The sequence below is a fragment of the Vombatus ursinus genome, unplaced genomic scaffold (assembly GCF_900497805.2).
Source record: "Vombatus ursinus unplaced genomic scaffold, bare-nosed wombat genome assembly UNPS02014820.1, whole genome shotgun sequence".
NCBI lineage: Eukaryota > Metazoa > Chordata > Mammalia > Diprotodontia > Vombatidae > Vombatus > Vombatus ursinus.
The window spans coordinates 4,101,865-4,123,124 of NW_020954598.1; the positions used below are offsets into that span (position 1 = coordinate 4,101,865).

The following is a 21,260-nucleotide window of genomic DNA, read 5'->3' on the forward strand; positions in this document are numbered from 1 at the left end:
CCCTTCCACAGACTACTTCCAGTGCCTAGAGTATATTCTTGATTCACTGGTAGCTCAGAGAACTCCTAGCTTCCTTCAAAACTCAGCTCAGGTGCCTCCTCCAAGAAGCCAATCCCAATCTTCTCTGCCCTAATTGCTAATGAGGCATCTGGTCACACAGTAGATAGCAGGTCCCTCTATCCAGTGAATCCCTTACCCCAGACACTGACAAACTATGTGACCCTGGGCAAGTCACCTAACTTCTGTTTGCCTCAATTCCTCAACTGTATAATGGGGATAATAATAGCATCTACCTCCCGAAGTTGTTGTAAGGATCAAATGAAATAATATTTTTAAAGTACTTAGTGCATAGTTAGGCACTTAATAAATGCATTTCCCTTTCCTGTCTCTGTATTCTACTTTGCATTATATTTATATTTCTCTAGGTGGCAAGGATTGTTGTAAGATACTCATTTTTTTTAAAGCCCTTAATATAATGGCTGACACATAGTAGGCACTTTATAAATACCCATTTCCCTTCCATTACCCCCTCCTTTCTCCCTGAAATGACTTTGTGGGTTTTGTGTGTGTGTGTGTGTGTGTGTGTGTCTGTTGACCTTTTCTTATATATGTTGATCTTGTTCAGCCCCTCATCCCCTACCTAACCCTTGTACATGTAAGTTCTCCGAAGGCAGGGCCTTTTTTCATTTTTGTTTTTCATCCCCACTGTCTAGCATAGTTCCTGGCATACAGTAGGTTCTTAATAAATATTTGTTGAATTTGTGAGTGAATAGTGCCAGAGCCTTTCAACAGCAGAAAGTTCAGGGACAGAAAGTCCATAGTCAGCGTCCATTAGAACACAGGCAGCTGCTGTTTCCCCACTGAGATGCTGTCCAAGGTCTTGACCTTAGGCTCTCTCTGGAGCCTTGCTTGCCCCACTCTTGATAGTCTGACAACATCTCCTGCTGATCCATCATCAGTGGCCTTGAATCCTGTTGATCTGGCTTGTGTTGCTTTCTTCTCCCTGATTCACAGCTGGGATCAGCTGGGTTAGATAAAGAGGAGAGCCCTGCTCTATAGGGGAACCAACCTGAGTAGAGGCAGAAATGGGCAGTTGTTCATTTCTCAGGTAGACCAGAAGATGATGTCTCTGCTCTCTGTGACTTAGGATAAAGGGACAATAGTCATCTTCCTCCCCTTGTTTTCCTATGGCCATGGTTTCCCTCTGGTTGACCTTTCACTTGTCCTTTCCTCTTTCATTTACATGCGTTATAGCTTTTTTGATTACTGGGGAATTAGATTTGGAATTGTGGTATTTAGAAATGTCACACTGGATCGATTGTTGGGGCCATGGACCAAGCATAGTCTTGGGCCTTTTGGAGCATCTGTGTTGGCCTGTCTGGGTGTTCTCTAAATGAAAACCTTCTCCTTAGCCTAGATGCTGTTCAGAGTGCTGAGCTGTCCCCAGGAATATCCATTTTAAAATATATTTTATTAGAAGCTTGAGAAGAGGCGGTAGAGAAGAGAGACTACAGAGTTGTCCTAGAAACCAGGAAAACCTGGGTTCAGGATCTGCCTAGGACTTATACTGGGTGGGGGACCCTGTTTAAGGAAACAACCCTAGGCAGCTTTTTCAATATCTAAGTTGGAGAGAAGGCTCTGAACTGTATTGGTAAAGGGAGTTGCTCACCATATTATTGACATCACAGGTCCTGTTCTCTGTCCATGAAATCACAGGTTCAGTCCCTATTCATATCATATTAAAAATAACATCAATACAAATGTATTTGCATTTAAATCTCTTGAATTTAGTAAGTAACATGTCCAGTCCCTTGCTTTAGGCTTCCATCAAGATTCTCTTTGTTCTTATTCCCTTTTCCTTATGTGATCATAATTAGTCATACCACATTCTTCTGTTTGACTTTTATCATCATTGTCATTGTTACTAATATTTCATGAAGTTCCCCCCACCCAAGTTTCTTTATATTCCTGGAATGGCCATTCTTATGGTATATTTTATTTCCTCAATATGCCATATATTGAGGATATAAATATACCTCAATTATACCTCAATATACCCTTTGAGAATAGGAACTGGTTCACATTTTTTTCTTTGTATCTATAGTACCTTGTGCATACCAAGCATTCAATAAATATTTGTTGACATGAACTGAATATGAGTGGGATTCTCTGCTCTGGTGGTTTTTCAAGGCAGATGAGAGTAATTCTGAGCACTGGTACCTTCAGAAATGCCTTCATTTCTGTCCTCTTATAGCACAGTCACCCAAAAGCAAGGCCTGGGACTTTTTCTGTCCTAATCTGGAAGTTCCTGAGGGTCCAGGCAAGGCCTGTTTCCCTATGTCTATTGCAAGCAGGAATCCCTGTGTGAAAGGGTGGGTCCAGGTCTCTGCCCGGTTTTGATCTGTTGGTTTGTGAATGGATGAAGGTTGGGCTTTTCCTGGCCACTGAACTCTGGTTAGAAACTCTACTGTGCACAAGATGATTCTGTTTTGTGGGTCTTTTTAGCTTCATCTTCCAGGGCTACATTAGCATTAGCTTTAGCATTAGGGATACAGTCTAATTCATGCCTCCCTTGGACCTTCACACCTGAATGGCTGAACCCATTTCCTGCACTAAGGCATCAATTTTTTTTTTCAGAAACCAGGCATCATATGTTCATTTATTCACTCAACAAATATTGATGCCTACTATGTGGAACAAGTGTTGTAGGAGATAAGGAGATGACTATGACAATTCCTACTCATAACCGTCTATCTGGTAAAATGAGACAAATGTGACAAATAAAATATAAGCCATCAAGGACACAGATGACTGGAAAACTGAGGTGGGGTGACCATTGAGTTGTGCTGAGGGATGACAGTGACAAATGGATCATCTGAGTGCTGGACCATGAAATGTTAACTGATGGAAGTTTTCCAGTATGTTGGGTGGATGCTCTTTGGAGATTATACAGAAAGATATAGAAAAGAATCACTCAGAAAGAGAGGTCATGGATGAACTCAGAGATCCATCCAGATATTGAAGTAAGAGATAAATAACAGTTCAATACAACAATTGAAGAGCTGTCACAAGGCAGATGTGATTGATTGCCTAACAAATTATACAGACATTCATGACCTTCCCTTAGATGCCATATGAATTCGAGGGGTGGGAGGAGAGAGGAAAGAAATTGCTGGGGGCCAGAATGGTCAGGGAAGGCTTCTTGGAAGAGACAGGTTTTAATCCTAGTTTTGAGGGATCCAGGTTTCAACAGTTAGAGGTAATGTTCCATAGGAAGAACTAGTGTGAGATTCAGCTAGAGCCATATTGTGGAGGGATTGGTAGAGGAGTTTGAATTTTAAGCAGGAGAAATGATGGGAAAGTTATGTTCTAGGAAGGATCTGGTGATGTGTGTAGGATGAATTGGGAGTGGAGTAAAGGAGACTATAGATGGAGAAGAGTTGGAATGCTATTTCACTAGACTAGGCATGAGGTGATGAGGAGCTGAGAGAATGTAGGAATAAACAGGAGTGGATGCTACATTATTAAGAAAAAAGAGGTATGACTTGCTGTTTGATTGGATTTCTCCTAGCTGGGGGTGATTTCTCCTTCACATATACCTAGAACCCCTTTTCTGACTACTTTTCACTTTTTAATCCAATTATATACTTAACCTTTATTCATGATCATGGACATTTACTCCAGTCAGTAAACTTATCAAGGTTAGGAATGATTTACATCAAGTGTTTTAATATTTATTGAATTGAATTGTTAAATAAAAGAGGGATTATGTGTCACAGAGTCTAAGAGCTGGATGGGACCTCAGAAAACCATCCATCCCTGAAACAACAGCCCCTTTTTATCCACAAGTGGTCATCCAATCTTTGCTAGAAAACCTCTGATTGAAGGCAAAACATGGCCTCCCAAGGGAGGCCATTCCATTTTGAGATAGTTCCAATTTCTGGGAAGTTCAGTTTTTAGATTAAGCCTAAATCTGCTTCTCTGAAATGTCCACCTTTTGAGTTTTTCCTTCTGGTGAAATCCCTTCCACCAGATGACCCTTCTGATAAATGAAGGCAGATGTCATGTCCCTTAGACGTCTCTCCTTCAGGTATAACATCCCGAGTTTCTTCAGCCGATCTTAAAATAGCATGATCTCAAGGCACCTTGCCTTCCTGGTTACACTCTTCTGGACACTCTCTGGCTTATTAATTTACTTCATAAAATATGGTTCCTAGGAGAACAGAACACAGTACTGCAAGGCAATAGTGTCAAACTCATGGCAAACTTGAGTTGGCAAAACTCGAAGCAGAACCAGATTAAAATGTAATTGGGAAATATTTAACAAGATAAATAAAACTACAGTACAACATAGATATTGTTAATTTGTAGTTTTCTAAGTCATTTTGCAACAAGGATCTGTTTCTGTTTGAGTCTGACACCATTGCTTTAGGGTATGGTGCAAGCAGGGCAGGGTACAGCACTCTCCTTCCCTAGTCCTAGATACCATTTCTCAATTTGGCTTTTTTAGTCACCGTATCACACATTTGAATTATTGCAGTCGCAGTTCACTAAAATCCCCAGATCTGTTTTTAAAGGTGATATTTTGAACCCCCGGTATAGAACTGTAGCAGTTAGGTGGCACAATGCACAGAGCACTGGGCTGAGAATCAGGAAGAGTCATCATCTTCCTGAGTTCAAATCCAGCCTCAGACACTTACTAGCTGTATGACGCTGAGCAAGTCTCTTAACCCTATTCGCTACAGTTTTCTCATTTGTAAAATGAGAAGGAAATGGCAAACCACTCCAGTATCTTTGCCAAGAAAATGCCAAATGGGGTCACAAAGAGTTGGACATGACTGAAACAACTCAACAACAGAAGCATAGAACTCTGCATTAATCACTCTTACATTTCATATTCACTTCCACCTAATATTCTAGCCTGTCAGGATCTTTTTGGATCCTGGCTCTGTCATGCAACACATTAGTTGTCCCTCTTAGCATTGTGTTAACTGCAAATTTGATAAGCATGTCACCTGTGCTTTTATTCAGGTCATCAGTAAAAATGCTAAATATCATAAGGTCAAGAAAAGATTTTTGAGGCACTCCATTGTTGACTTCCTTCCAAACTGACATCAAACCATTAATGATTATACTTCAGGGCTGACCATTCAATCAGCTCAAAATCCACTTAATTATGCTGTCATCTGCCCCATTTCCAGGAGAATAGTTGAGAGCCTTTGTCAAATGCTTTGCTAAAATAAACTATAACATCTAGTAATCCTCAGCACCTCCACCCCCCACAAAAAAAAGGAAATGTGGTTACTCTAGCATAACCTTTCCTTGATGAAACCTTTTGTGGTTATTGCTTCTTTTTCTAGATGTTACTTTAATGATACTTTGTGTATTTTATAATTCTTTCAAGAATCAAAGTCAATCTCACTGGCATCTAATTTGCAGAATATGCTCTTCCCCTTTTTGTTTTTACATCTAGCCCTTTGCCTCTCAGTCTTGTACTTCCTCTCCCTTTAGCTGTTTTTCAGAGATTTTTCAGAGATGACCTACAGAAGCTGTACAGTCACATCCACCAGTTTATACACTGCTTTGGTCTGTAGTTCATGTGGACCTTGGCTCGACTACTACATTGGTAGGGGGAGTGGGGAGAAAACCGTAAGTATAGTTTACCTAGATTTTAACGAAGCATTTGACGGAGTTTCTCACGCTATTCGAGGGGACTTGAACTCATCAAAGATACCCATTTTGCTAATATCTCCTCTACTTCTCTTGGGTTTCAATTTACTATTAGCCATTTTTTGTTCTTTTGAGAAGGAACGGTTAAGGATGCCTGTGAGATTTGGAGCCTTGGCAACTGGGAGAATGATGAGTGGTATCAGTTAGCTAGGGGGAAGTTAGAGGAAGAGGGAGGTATATGGGAGTGAGCCTTAGGTGGATAGGGGAATGCTATATATTTAAGAAATAAGACCAGCTAGCATCTCATTTTTTAAATGTTTCTATTTGTTTTTTAAAATTTTCTATTTTAAATGTTTCTGTAGGTCATTTCTATTTGTTTTTTAAAATGTTTCTATTTTAAATGTTTCTGTAGGTCATCTCTGAAAAATCTCTGAAAAACAGCTAAAGGGAGAGGAAGTACAAGACTGAGAGGCAAAGGGCTAGATTTAAAAACAAAAAGGGGAAGAGCATATTCTACAAATTAGATGCCAGTGAGATTGACTTTGATTCTTGAAAGAATTATCAAATACACATAGTATCATTAAAGTAACTCTTGAGTCTATAAAGCTATTCCACCAAACAGGTGGGACTCCTGTATTTATGAGGAATTAAGTGAGGATTTCTCTGTTACTCCTCTCAGACTAAGTCCTGGTATCTCAGGCCAACCAACTCTGATAACAGGTTGCTGGAATTACACAGAGAGTCTGGCCTTTCCCTTAAGCTTGGGGACTTAGGTTGGAGTATCAGGGCATGGATCCTATGAGGCCCCACTCTTCTTCCCAGCCCATGTCCTATAGATCGTGACCCTAGTTGCCCAGGGTCTGATTTTCTAGCCTGGACTGTCTAAGCAGGAAGGATTAGACAGAGGACAAAGTTCTTTGGGGAAGAAGGGAAAGAAAACTGAACCTAGGAGTTGGATTTGGAAGCTTGACAGGGATCTCTGTGGGAGATGTGTCCTTTAGGAAGGATAGGCCAGACTCTTTACTCTGTTGTACATATGTACCATGCTAGCCTGTTGATAGTGTGAACCTGAAACTGCTTATACTGGGCTGGTGGAACTTCTCATGTTACTTATTACCTGAACATGATACTGAGAGAGGTGCTAGGGAAGATGGGCTAGGGGCAGGCTAGCAGGAGAAGGTATGGTACTTGTGAAAGCTGGTGATTTGTCATGCTCTTTTCTGATTCTACATCCTGAGGATTTTCCATGATACCTCCCTTCTATGGCATTCCCAGTTGTTTTTTTTGGGGGGGGGGGCAGAGTGAGGTGTCACTATCTAACCTGTCCTTGTCTACTACAGACAGAAACATAAATAACTACAAGGTAAACTTAATAGATGAGTGCTTTAGAAAGGTACAAACCAATTGCTATGGGGGATCTAAAGAGGGGAAGCTCCTTTATATCCTCTGGAATAGTGGATGAGTGAGTGGCTCAGGGAAGATGTCCTGGAGGATAGAGAATTTGAATTGGGCATTAAAGAAGGAGATTTCCAGGGGCAGCTAGGTGGTGCAGTGGATAGAGCACTGGTCTTGGATTCAGGATGACTTGAGTTCAAATCTGACCTCAGACACATAGCACTTACTAGCTGTGTGACCCTGGGCAAGTCACTTAACCCCATTGCCTAGCCAAAAAAACCCCCCAAAACCAAAAAAACCCCATAAACAAAGAAGGAGATTTCCACCGGTAAGTGAAGATTTTGAGGACATTCCAAGTATAGGTACAGCAGTAGGGAAATACAAGTTCAGTTTGCCAAGGGGTTAACAAGTAGTTACTTTTGGTTAGAGTGTAATGTTTATGGAAAAATTATAGTAGGAGTGAAATCAGAAACAGGCAGAATGGCACCAGGATGTGGAGTACTTTAAATGATAGAGAAAGGGGTTTGAATTAGGGATCCGGTGGAGTCTTGGAGGAGTGACTTGACCAAAATTGTGCCTAAGAAAGATCTTTTTGATAGCAGTACTGAAAATTCATTGGAGGGGCAGAGGGAAAATGAGGCAAGACTTTTAAGGAGGCTAGTGCTATAGTTTAGGTCAACAAGTATTTTTAAAGTCCCTACTATGTTCATGAAATATAATGACTATTCATAAACATTGTGCATAGTAGGTACTTACTGAATGCTTGTTGATTAAGTGACTTGTGCTAAAAAAAAAAAAAGTGAAACAATTCCTGCCCTTGAGGAGCTTACATTCTACTGGTGATTCAGGCAGGAAGTAATGAGGACCTATATTAGTATAGTGACCATGGAAATGGAGTGGGCTGAGATAAGGGCAGAGTGAGGAACTAGATATGAGACTTGGTAACTGGATAAAAGGTTTTGACCTTGGTAAATTGGGTGAATAGTTGGACTACTGAAAGAAGAATTAGTTTGGGAGTAAAAAAATAGAATTTGAAGTGCTAGCAGAATATCCAGGTGGAAATATCTTAATTACCACCTCAGCAGTTGTAGATGTGAGTCAGTATCTTGAAGGAGAATTCAGGGCTGGAGATAGAGATTTGAGTGATCTGTGTCAAGGTTATGTTTGAAGTTGTGGGAATGAGGGATATTGCCAAGAGAGAGAGTATAGAAGGAGGAGAATTAAAGGCCAGGGGCAGAAGCTCAGGGAATACCCTTTTCAAGAGTTGGGAAGAGGACCAGAAGCTCGTGAAGGAATCAGAGACACAGTTAGAGCAATGACATAAGCTCCTCAGCTGTTTCTTTCTTTCTTTCTTTCTTTCTTTCTTTCTTTCTTTCTTTCTTTCTTTCTTTCTTTCTTTCTTTCTCTCTCTCTCTCTCTCTCTTTCTTTTTTTTTTATTTGTATCCTTACTACCTAACAGCATCTGGTGCACAGTAGGGACTCAATAAACACATTGATTCATTGATTGTTTGAAGAACACTAATTGAGTATGTTTTGTCTGAAACTAATGGGAATCAGTATATCTAAAAGGAAGAAAGGGAGTGACCAAGAGTTCTATTGCTGCAGAGATATCGGGTAGGATGAAAACTGAATGAAAGTCATTGGTGATATTTGGAAGAACAGTTTCATTAGAGTGTTAAGTGGCAAGCTGGACTGAGTTTGAAAAATAGAAACAATGAATGTAGACCATTTTTTTTCCCCTAGAAATTTTACTGTGAAGGAGAGGAGAGGGATGGGCATAGTAGGTAGATGGGGAGGCCTGGTCGTGTTTGTAGACAGATGGGGACAATCCAGTTGGGAGAGGATGAATGGTGCAAGAAAGAGAGTCAGGGAGGGATGCAGTTGAAGTCAAGTAGAGAAGAATTAGCTTGTCTTACTCCTCTTACACCCTTGCAGATCTGGACCCAGGGACCCAAGGATCTATAGATGGTTGTATCTCCTTCATCAATCACCTTCCCTACTTTTTCTTATTTGTTCTTACCCTGCAGGCCCAGGGCGTGGGGAGGTTGAGACCAGGGAGTGCATCTACTACAATGCCAACTGGGAACTGGAGAAGACAAACCAGAGTGGTCTGGAACGTTGTGAGGGGGAGAAGGACAAGCGCCTTCATTGCTACGCCTCATGGAGGAATAGCTCTGGCACCATTGAGCTCGTGAAGAAGGGTTGCTGGTTGGATGACTTCAATTGCTATGATAGGTACTGCTCACCCACCTCTGAGATTTCTCCCCAGCGCAATCCCCACTCCTTCAACCAGATGGAGTTCTCCTGGTCAGAGAACCATCTGTCTTTTTGAGCATATCTTAGTGGTGTAGTAACCTAGCTAGTCAGTGGGATAGTCATGACAGCCCAAACTGTATAGCTGTGACTAACTAACTGCCCATGCTTGGCAGGAAGGTGAAGGGATCAGGAGATGGGGCATCTTTAGGATACTTTGGAAGGATCACCTAGGCTTCCCCCCCAACTCCCCTACCAAACTACAGAATCCTCTTGTTGGGAATATTCCCGTAGTCTCCTTGAAAGCTTGAAATTTGTTTTGCTTAAAATCATGAAGTATTATTTGTCAGTGTTTCCAAGTGTAATCTTGATGCTTAGCCATCAGCAAAGTGGCTCTCAAGGGCTACTTCTCTTCCAACTGTGAAATGGAAGTAAACACTTGGGAATTAACACTCCACATGGGGCAGGCCTTCATCTTCTCAGCTTCCCCCTCCCTCCACCCCCCAGGGGTCAAGGGTAAGTGCTTAGAATCTAATGGACTCTAGGAAGAAAGTCTGGATGGCTTTGATGATGTATGCAACTCCTCTGCACTGCTCCATTGTCACAGGCAGGAATGTGTAGCCACCGAAGAGAACCCCCAGGTCTTCTTCTGTTGCTGTGAGGGGAACTTCTGCAATGAAAAGTTCACGCACTTACCTGAGGTCACCAACCCTGAAGGTGAGGGAAGCTGGGCTGGCTCTGGAAGCCCACTGGGCTGAGGGGGTGAAGCCAGCTGGAAAGAAGGGGGCATGGGGGGAAACAAAACAACAATAACTCGCATTTATGTAGGGCTTTAAAATTTGCGAGCACTTTATATGCGTTATCCCATTTTAATTCCACAGTAGCCCTGTGAGGTAGGTACTACAGGGGTTATTATTCTCCCCATTTTACAGATGAGGAAGCTGAGGAGTCTCAGAGGTTGTGGCTCGACCATAGGAAAATAAGATAGGATTTTGAACTTATAGCATTTTCACTTCGAGTATTACACTGTGTATTGTGTCGTGCTGTCCCTCATTCCCCTAGGTTCTGTGGTGTCTCATTATTCTACAGGACTCCTATTGCTTCGATGGTCAGCTCTCATCAATAGTGACTTTCATTCTGCACTTAATTTCTGAGCTGCTGCTGTTGCATGACTCGACTTGGCTCAGGGAAAATTTTATTTTGGGGTGTGTGAGGCCATTACAATAATAGATGATGATGGTGCATTCTTTGCCCTCAGGAAACTTGACAATTCAATTTTAAAGCAACTAATTAACAAAGAGAAAATTTTCATATGGATTCAGTTTTTTAAAACAATTCATTTGTTTTATGAAATTGACAGACATCAGCAAACACAAATATTTCCATATGCAATGAATAGAAAAATAGGATTGTGCGTGAAACTGAAGCTCTGCTTAAGAACATGTAATATTCTATTACATACAGCTTGTTTTCTTTTAAATATATATTGCATTTAACATGCTCATCCAATATTGCCCTGCTTGTCTGTGGTCCCTTTTTCTACTCCCTTCTGTGTATCTTAAAAATGTTAATTGATACTTTTTTCTTTTTTTGGGGGCATCCTTATCACTACCCCTTTCTAACACCTCCCCAAGTAAAAATAGAATCCTCTCTTATAATAAAATAAGTATAGTCAAGCAAGAACAAGTTATGGGTTCAGTTTCTTAAGTATCCTTTAAAATGGTAGGGATGCCAACTGAGGCTTAGAAAATGTATTTCTTAAATGGAGATTTTTGTTTTGTTTTGGAGGGTGGGTATTGTAAATCAGTTCAAACATGCACAGTTACATATGCTGTCAAGGAGAAAACTGAACAGGATGGGGGATTGTTTTGAAAGGCTCCATTGAAGTCCCATTACTAGGAACTCAAAGCACGAACGTGATTATAAGGTTCTCAAAGACTGTGCCACACAGAAAAAACTCTAGATAGATACCAGCAAGCTGGAGATATCTCAAGGGCAGCCCCCTTGACAAAAACTGTCTATTGTTGAAGGACCCAACTGGCTAAACTTAGATCATAGAATCATAGATCTGGAGCTGGAAGAGATCTTGGACAGCATCAGGACTAGTCTTATCATTTTATGAATGAGGAAACTGAGGGCCAGGGTGGTTAAGTGATTTGCTCAACATCACACAAGGATGAGGCAGCTGGATGGAGCAATGGATAGAGTCAGGAGGACCTCAGTTCAAATTCAGCCTCAGACAGAAGTTGTGTGACCCGGGGCCAGTTTCTTAACCCTGATTGCCTCAAAAAAAAAAAAAAAAAATCACATAGGGAATAAGAATTAGAGGCAGGATTTGAATTCAGGTCCTCTGTCTCTGACAGTGATCTTTCCACTAGATTGTTTGCTCTTATTTTCACTATAGCTTATGATGGGGCTTAATAAAGACTGATTGAAAGACCAGAGAGTTTTCCCCAACAGCAGTGAAGATAGTCTGGTGATATTGGATAGGAAAGAAAGAAATCATTTTATTCCATTTGGAGTTAAATGACCACTGACCTCTTTTCCCTCCCCCACCTCTAAGAAATAGAAAAGGCTGTGTTTTAAAGATTTTATTTTCTGACCTTAAACTTCCAAATCTCATATAATGCCTCATTCTTTTGAGGGGCAAAGGGAAGACTGGAGAATCACCTCATTGTCCCAAATCTCTGGTTTCCAAAGTGTTAAGTGCTCAGCATTTCCCTTAACCATGTTGTAGAGCTGCCTGAGATTTGTTCATAGACATGACATTCATATCCTCAGCATAAAATGTAAGTGTTTATTTACTTTAAAAAAAAATTGGACCTCTGATTTCATAGGCACAGGGAGCTTCTGGTGAGAAACTTTGTCACCCATAGAAATCAGAATCTTCTCTGCAATTTAAGAGTCTTAGAGAGTCTCTTGGGGCATGGAGAGATTGTGACTCACTTAAAGCTTTGGAGCCAGGGAGTATCAGGGAGCAGACTTGAACCCAGATCTTTCTGACTCTGAGTCCTGATTTCTATCCACTCTGGTACACTATGTCATAGATATTTATAATCACACATCATCATCATCAGCATCAGCATCATCATCATCATCATAATGATCTCATACTTGTAATGTTTTAAGGTTTACAAAATACTTTTCCTCCCACCAACTCTATGAGGTTGGTAGTGCAAATGTTATCCCCATTTTTTGGATGAGGAAACTGAGACTCAGAGAAACTAACCCACCCACAGTCAGACAGGTGGTGTCAAAGCCAAGTCTTTCTTCTAAATGCTTTGACCATTTTTACCACTCATGCATACAGATGTATAAATAAAATCTCACTTTCTACTGGAAGCCTTCCTTCCCTAGCCCCTCTTTATTCCAGTGCTTTCCCGTTTGTTATTATTTATTCTGAAAGAGTATGCTTTGTATATGTTTGGCTGTTGTCTCTTCTTTTTAGATTGCAAGCTCTTTGAAGGCAGGGGCTTGTCTTTTGCCTCTTTTTGTATCCCTAGCACTTAACAGGTGCTTAATAAATGTTTATTGATTGATTTATTAACATACATCCACCTATATAATTTTATAGGAATAAATATGTGTATATGGCATTTATATATTCTAATATAGTCATCTATACATAGATGCATCTGATAAACGCCTGGCTTCTGGCATGTATTTTCCACTCTGGGGTTGGAGGCCTGGCATGGGGCATGTGAAATCATTCTGCAAGTACTTTCTCTCAGTTGAGGGTTAGTTAGTGAGGCATCTAGCCTTTTGTTAGCCTCTCTAGCCTCAAAGAAAAGACCAGCAAGATGGAATCATGAAGGCTGAACCAGGAAAAATGATGATGCTGTGGGCTTGAAGGGGGCAGCTGCTTCAACGTGTGAACAAAACCCTTTTATCTCTCTGCAGTTACCTATGAGCCACCCTCAACTGTCCCTCTACTCACAGTCCTTGCATATGCCTTGCTGCCTATTGGGGGCCTCTCTCTGGCCATTGTCATTGCATTCTGGATGTACAGGCACCGAAAGCCTCCCTACGGTCATGTGGATGTCAATGAGGTACTCAGAGGAATTGAAGAAATAGAGACTGCTGGGGAGAGACGGGATAGATGGAAGCATCTAGGAATTGAAAGAGAGAAAATACTTAATTTCTTCCCCCTTCCAGGGAAGGGACTTTCCCATAGATGGAAGGTCTTGCTTTCCTGTGCTCATACCACTTATGGATACGCGTGCTTCTCACCTAGAGGACAATGAAAATAAGAACTTACTCCAATGCCCTTCCCACCTGTTCCTTTCCTAGGTCCCCATAGTCTACTGTCAAGGTCCGTGAGCCAGAGAAATTCTCATTGTTTTGCAGTAAGAAAATTAAAACACCAAGTAACCTGCATAGGTTCATATGGTAGGACATGAGAGCTGGAGGGTGGAGTCAGGAGATGAACTCTGCTCCCCAATTTCTAGCTGAGGCTTTGTATACCTTTTGTTGGGAAAGTGTAGCCATGTTAAGAACCCTTAGACATCCCTCCCAGGGGCTTGGCTTGTTGTTAACCTTGACAGTACAGGAAAGAGACTTCTGTACTCTTTTATTATTAATCCCTTTGTTATCTTAGGACCCGGGTCCTCCACCCCCTTCTCCACTTGTTGGCCTGAAGCCGTTGCAACTGCTGGAGATCAAGGCCCGGGGACGTTTTGGCTGTGTCTGGAAGGCTCAGCTTATGAATGACTATGTAGCAGTGAAGATTTTTCCATTACAGGTAACAACAAATCTGGTTTTAGATGTTTTATTTTAAGCAGATATGAAGGAGTTCTAGGTGTTAATGGCGATCAAATGAGATAATAATTGTAAAGTGCTTAGCACAGTGCCCGGCACATATAGTAGGCACTATATAAATGCTTATTCTCTCCCCGTTTTGTGTGAAATATGATAAAGGCCTGAACTAGGATGGTAGGGGGGTGTGTGTGTGTGTGTGTGTGTGTGTTAATAGCAGAGGCGATAAGTATGAGAGAAAAAAATGGAGATAGAATATAGTAGGTTAGGTGACTGAGGTTTGAGGCCTGGGTGACTGAGAAGACAGTGGTGCCTTTAACAGGAATAGCAAAGTTGGGGGAATGAGTATGTTAGGATAAAGGGAAGGGTGATGAATTCAGTTTGGAGTATGTTGGGTTCAAGGTGCTAGTAGGACACCTAGGTATAAATGTCCTACAGATAATTGGAGACATAGGACTGCAACTCTAGGAAGACTTTGAAAGTCAGCCACATTGAAGTGGTTAAAGCTACGAGAAGAATGAATGGACTTGATGAGGGAGGAAGAGAAGGAGGAGGCCAGAATCTTGGAGGTTACTCAGTCAGGGATGTAGGAGTAGGGTGGTGAGGCCTCAGGAGGAGTCTGAGGAAGAGAAATCTGATTGCTGGGAGAAAAACTAGGAGAGGGCTCAAGGTTGTGGAAGCCAAGAAGGCAGAGAATATCCAAAAAGAGGAGGTGGTCAGTAGTGTTAATTGATGCAGAAAAGTTAAGGAAGGTGAGGATTGAGGAAAAGGCATTTAGACTTGGCAGTTGAGACCCTTGTTAATCTTGGAGAAATTTGTTTCAGTGAATGGAAAGGTTAGAAGCCAGGCTGCAAGTAGACATTGGTCAAAGTGGAGGTGGCTGGTATCAATGACTCTAAAAGTTTAGGAGTTAAAGGGAGAAGAACTATAGCTTTGGGGAATAGCAAGGTTGGATCAGGGATCCCTCTGACCATATTTGCAGGTATTGGGAAAGGGACAGTGAATGGTGAGGTTAGAAGCCAGACTGCAAGTAGATATTGGTTAAAGTGGAGGCGGCTGGTATCAATGACTAAAAGTTTAGCAGTTAAAGGGAGAAGAGCTGTAGCTTTGGGGAATAGCAAGGTTGGATCAGGGATCCCTCTGACCATATTTGTAGGTATTGGGAAAGTGGCCAATAGATGGCAATATTGAAGATTCTCAAAGTCCCAGAATGAGAATGGTAGATCAGCTAGGTCTTCAGAATTGTCATCTTGCTGCCTTTCTCCCAGGTGATCTCTCATAAGAGTATACTTTCTGGTTTGGAGTCAGGGAAGGATTTATCCTCTCAGCTGCTTTGCTCTCCCCTTTCAGACTGCCTATGTCCCTAATTATTTATGCTCCAAGTGCTTATTAGTACAATGCCTTCCACCTCATAAGTGCTTAATATATGCTTGTTGATGGACTGGGAAAATTTGGGGGCTAGGATGACTATACCATAACTATCAGAGGATTAGTCCTTGAGGTCTCAGAACTGAATATTCTCTATCCCTTAGGACAAGCAGTCCTGGCAGAGTGAACGGGACATCTTCAGCACGCCAGGCATGAAACATGAAAACCTGCTCCAGTTCATTGCAGCAGAAAAGAGAGGTTCCAACCTGGAGGTGGAGCTGTGGCTTATCACAGCCTTCCATGACAAGGTGATCCTGACATCCCTTTCCCCTCCCCTAAGAGATGCATAACCTCTGCCCTGCCTCTTGGACTTCTGGGACAAGGTGACCCCTTTGGCCTCTTCCCCAGTCACAACCTCCAGGACAAGGCTGAATCTGAACTCTTCTTATGAGTTTGGATTTTCTAGAGGTATGCTACCCTTCTAGATGTCTGAACCGTCACTGTGCTACTTCTTCTAGGGTTCTCTCACAGATTATTTAAAAGGGAACATTGTTACTTGGAATGAGCTGTGTCATGTAGCTGAGACCATGTCCCGAGGTCTGTCCTACCTGCATGAAGATGTGCCCTGGTGCCGAGGAGAGGGGCACAAGCCAGCCATTGCCCACAGGTATGGAGCAGGGTAAGGGAAGGAATAGGGTAACACAATAGACTTGAATGAAGATTGGGGACTGGCAGGGGAATTGGACGAGCTTTGCCCACAGATGGCACACAAGAGTATATGCCATTGACGTCCTTTTTGAGTAGACTCTAGGGAGGTGTGTTAATCAGCATGCCAAGAAATCCTCATGGGGTTGATGGGGATAGGGATAAGGATGAAGTTAACATGGGTAAAACCTTCTCTTGCTGCTGCTGCTGCTGCTGACTTAGAAAGACACTGATGTCAGTTCTATTTACTCTTAGTTCTTCGTCCACTCCAGCCTCTGCTCTGGCCTGACTCAGAGTTTGGCGGTAGCTGGTGGTTGATTTCCAAGTGCCCTCTAGTGGCAGTTTGGTTTCGCATGTTGTTTTTAAATAATTAACCCATTCAAGGCTAGACTTTTTTTTTCTTTCAGTAGGAAGCCTTTATTTAGGGTTCTGTATTTAGTTTGGGGAATGGGGGGAAGGTGAGGAAGGAAGCATTATTGAGGAGGTTTTTTTTTCCTTTTGCCTGTTTACCTTTCCCAAATTCTCAGTGGCTTCTGGACTTTGGTGGGAGTCAGGCAGGGGAAGGTAGGGGAAAAGGAATTTGATAAATTGAGAGATAAGGAGAACTGAAGGATATGATTTACCACTTTCCTAAGTGGTAAAAGAGAACTTGTAAGTACCCAGGCCTTTGGTTTCACACCTACCGGTTCCTAAATCTGTGTTAAGCATGCACATGCAGGCTTACATACCCATATTATTGACATAGAAAAGGACCACAGGAATCATCTAGACCAAGTGTTCCTAAAATTTTTTTTTTTTGTATCATGGACCCTTGGCAGTCTGGTGAAGCTTGTGGACTGCATCTCAGAATAATGTTTTTAAATAATTGAAGAAAATGCTAAATTTTAGTTAAGAGGTTACTGAAAAGAAAGATGTATTTTTTTCCTTTCCAAATTCACAGAACCCTTGAAATCTATGGATTCTAGGTTAAGAACCCCTGAAGCAGACCATCTCCTTCATTTTGCACATGAGGAAGTTGAGGCTTGATGTTTGCTCACAGTCATAATAAGTTAACAAAAGGGCTGGCAGATCTTCTGCCTCCTACTAGATCATGAGGACGACTCACTCTCTGTTACTTTGTTATATTAATTTAACTTATCTGTTAACCATCCTCAGATGTGGTAAAAGTGCTGAGTTTGGACTCATAAATCATGGGTTTAAGTTTGACTCTGCCACTAACTCGTATGACCTTGGAAAGTAAATTTCCTCTGTCTGGGTCTCAATAATCACCAAAGTCATGTATATGACATTTTATGATTGCCCCACCATGAAAAAGGAGGCCGTGCTCAGGGGGAGAAGTACCTCCTGTGGACTTCCTTCCAGTTTCTTTGGCCTTTACCCAGCTAAAAAAAATGAAAGGATTCCCATCTACATTTTATATCCATTGTACAAGACTTGGGAGCACTGGATGAAGGCATGTGGATGGGGGGCAGGACAGGGGAGACTTTTGGCACTTGGGGCTGATCTATACCTCTAGACTGCAATAATAATGTAGTAAACTTTCAGGTACTCTTATTTTTTCTTCTTAGATAAAAAGTTTTAACCGTGGGCCACATATCTCTAGCCCCTCAGTAGATATGTGCTTATGGGAATTCAGTGTTAGCTGAATGTGGTGATGTGATATGTAATTTGAAGCAAATAGACATTTCTTCCTTTAATCACTGGTTGGGACTTTTTATCTTATGTTGGTCAATCAACAGGCATTTATGAAGCTCTTGCTATATCCCAGGCACTGTGCTAGGGGCCAAAGGATATGAATATAAAAGTAAGACAGTCCCTGACCTCAAAGAGTTTTACCTTCTAATAAGGGGAGTCAACATGTTCACAATAAATATAGGAAATATACCAAAAAACTCAGTGTTTGGGGATGGGGGTACTAAAATCTGGGGGAAATGGAAAAGCCTCTTGAAGAAAGTGGGAGGTTAGGTCTAGGTGGAAGTTAATGGGGTAGTTAAGGTCTAAGAGGCAGAGAGGAAAAGAGTGAACATTCTGGGTGTAGGGGACAGCCTTCCACATAATGGGAAGATGGAATGCCACATATGTGAAATAAGAAGAAAGCCAAGTTTGGCCGGTATGTAAATTGCATAGGGAAGGCTCCAGGTATTGGGGGAAGTTCAGGATGAGGCACGCATAGTTGGGAAGTGAGGGAGCCAGAAACAGGTCCAGAAAAGGAATGAAGTCTGGCCTGGACCCCTCCACAAAATGGGAGGCTCTGGGAGGAACTCAGCAATGAGAAGGGGATGGGCCTTATAGGAAGGATATTACAGGCTGTGTTGGGCACAGGGACGGTTGGATATTACATGGCACAGAGGCCCCAGCGAAGCTCCAGGATGAGCTGGAAGTACTTGCAGAGGAGGGCTAAAAATGAAGACTTGGGAGTCATCTGCATAGTTCAGGCCAAGCACCAACTCAGAATTCTCATGAATCCTGGGTTGCAAGCTAGTCCTGCTACAGACGGAGAGAGAGAGAGAGAGAGAGAGAGAGAGAGAGAGAGAGAGAGAGCAGCTCAGGGTGTTCAGGGTGCTGCCTTGGAGGTCTCAGCTTAGCTTCTGTCTTGACTTCTTCCAGGGATTTCAAGAGCAAGAATGTCTTACTGAAGAGTGACCTCACAGCTGTCCTGGCTGACTTTGGACTGGCTGTGCGGTTTGAACCAGGAAAGCCTCCAGGGGATACCCATGGGCAGGTGAGAAGGGAGGGAGGCCAGGGATGATGTCCATTTGGTGTGAGGCTTAGGCTCACAGTTAGCTCTTGCTGCCAAATCCCAACTCCCTTCCTCTTCCTACCAACCAACATGCCTTTCGTCTAGAAACCAACATTAATACCTAACTGGATCAGATATTACTGAGAAGACAATGTGCTGGGTTAAAATCATGTAATAGATTCTGAAATCAGATACTAATGACTTTGCAATTATGTGAACTCTCCTAGACCCTAGTTGCATGGGTAATTGAAAGCTAACTATAGAGCTTGACCCTAGTAACCTCAAACACTGATGTGTCTCTGTCTCTGTCTCTCTGTCTTTCTGTCTGTTTCTCTCTCTCTCTCTCCCCCTCTCCCTTTCTCTCTTTCTCCCTGTCTCCCTTTCTCCCTCTCTTCCCTTTTATGCAGAATACCTGGGGGCTGGACCTTGGGCAAAGGGTATATCCTAGCAAGCCAAGTCTGAGGCGTGACTAGTTCTTATCTGTACAACTTTCCCCTAAATCATATTAATGCCTACTACACTTAAGGTTGACTATTTTATCTGAGGCACTTTGGCCCTCATATCACCCTGGAGAAAGAAAATTAAGTGGGAGATAGGTATCACAATATGCAGTGGAACCTAGGGCAATAGTTCAAAGAATTAGGGAGCCTTCTGTCTTGTTATCCATCTTCTTATGGATCATACCAACCTATCAAACAGCTGGTGAATTCAGGCTCAGGCAGAGGGAGAGTAGGCAGAAAATACAGATCATTTACCAAGTAGCCAAAGAAAAAATAAAATTAAACAGGTAATTTCTGTTCCCTCCAGCAAATAAAACACATTTCATATCCCAAAGCCAAGTAGTATTTTTGAATTAATCTTGGTTTTTGGATTACCTTGTCATTCATTGCACTGCTCTTAATGTGGGAAGTGACATCCCTGATGATCATAGATCCTGTGAATAATGGTGGCTTATTCTCCTGCTGTGGATCATAGAATATTCTAGCTAGAAGAGACCATAGAGGTCATTGAGTCCCAACATGCTCATTTTACAGATACGCAAAATGACTTGTTCATCTCTAGCTAGTCAGTCAAATGACAGATGGGATTTGAACCCAAAATATTCTGACAATATGGCCATTGTTTGGTCCACTAGGTCACTTGCTATTCATCCTGAGTCTCCTTACTCCGCTCCCTCTACCATGTCCTATTTTCCCCTCTCACCCCCTGCTTTTGTGGTCTATCTAATGTAGGTAGGAACCAGGCGGTACATGGCCCCTGAGGTGCTGGAGGGAGCAATCAACTTTCAGAGAGATGCCTTCCTGAGGATTGATATGTACGCAATGGGGCTGGTACTGTGGGAGCTGGTGTCTAGATGCACAGCTGTGGATGGTGAGTGTCTGAGGACCTATGGATGTGAGGAGTGATCTTCATCATGCTTGGAGTTCCCTGACTTCAAGGACCATGTCTTCTCTACCACCATGATCTTGTTTGGTGTCCAATACAATGTTATACCATCCTAATTTTTGGTCTTATGTTATTCTGCCAATGACTATGGTGACAGTGGTGGTTATGGTAGGGTTGATGGGTGCTGGTGTCCTCTCTCGACATGAGCCATGACCCTACTTTTGTTACCTACTTTTTGCAGGGCCTGTGGATGAGTACATGTTACCTTTTGAGGAAGAGATTGGTCAACATCCATCCCTAGAAGACCTGCAGGAGGTGGTGGTACATAAGAAGATGCGTCCTGCCTTCAAGGATCATTGGTTGAAGCATCCTGTAGGTGTCTATTCCTTCCTTTTCCCTCTTACTCCCTACCCTGTAGTCCATGCCCAGATATGGGGAGAGGAGACATGTCATGTTTTATGAATTCCTGTGCATTAATCCAAAAGGTTTATAGATAAACAGTGTTGAGTTGTTTCTAACCAAGGATAGAATGAAAACGAGTGACTCTTTATAATAGGAATGCTCCTGATTATAAAAGTTTGTGGTTTTCTAAATTTCCTGTTCATAGCATCCAGAGCTGGAAGACACCTTAAAAATGTGTTACTTCCACCCCATACTAACTGGTAAGGAAACTGACGCCCATAGGTTAAGTGAATGTGACAGCGGTCACACCAGAAGTTAAATAGCAGAGCTAAGATTTGAACCTAGGAGGCAGAATGAATTACAAATGAGTTGGGGGCTAGTTCTTTGAAAACTGATTACTTTCTGAACATTGATTTGAACTTCTTTCTTGGCCTTCTGACCTTATTGAGTCTATGGAAAGAATGTGTTTGACTTTTGCTTAGCCAAGATCATGTCGGTCATTTGCATTTATCTCTTGGCTCAGTGGGTCTCTCGTGTGTGTGTGTGTGTGTGTGTGTGTGTGTGTGTGTGTGTGTGTGTGTGTGT

General features: G+C 42.1%; 1 protein-coding gene across 1 annotated transcript in view; it reads left to right on the top strand.

Moving 5' to 3' along the window:
* The window catches only part of ACVR2B (activin A receptor type 2B), an 87,539-nt gene that overhangs the window by 64,101 nt on the left and 2,178 nt on the right, over positions 1 to 21,260 (top strand). Inside the window, exons 2-10 of the mRNA XM_027837051.1 lie at positions 9,094 to 9,301; positions 9,927 to 10,036; positions 13,220 to 13,368; positions 13,917 to 14,060; positions 15,607 to 15,750; positions 15,961 to 16,109; positions 18,755 to 18,869; positions 20,120 to 20,258; positions 20,515 to 20,645. Coding sequence (XP_027692852.1) covers positions 9,094 to 9,301; positions 9,927 to 10,036; positions 13,220 to 13,368; positions 13,917 to 14,060; positions 15,607 to 15,750; positions 15,961 to 16,109; positions 18,755 to 18,869; positions 20,120 to 20,258; positions 20,515 to 20,645 — 1,289 coding nt within the window. The remainder of the gene's footprint in view (positions 1 to 9,093; positions 9,302 to 9,926; positions 10,037 to 13,219; positions 13,369 to 13,916; positions 14,061 to 15,606; positions 15,751 to 15,960; positions 16,110 to 18,754; positions 18,870 to 20,119; positions 20,259 to 20,514; positions 20,646 to 21,260) is intronic.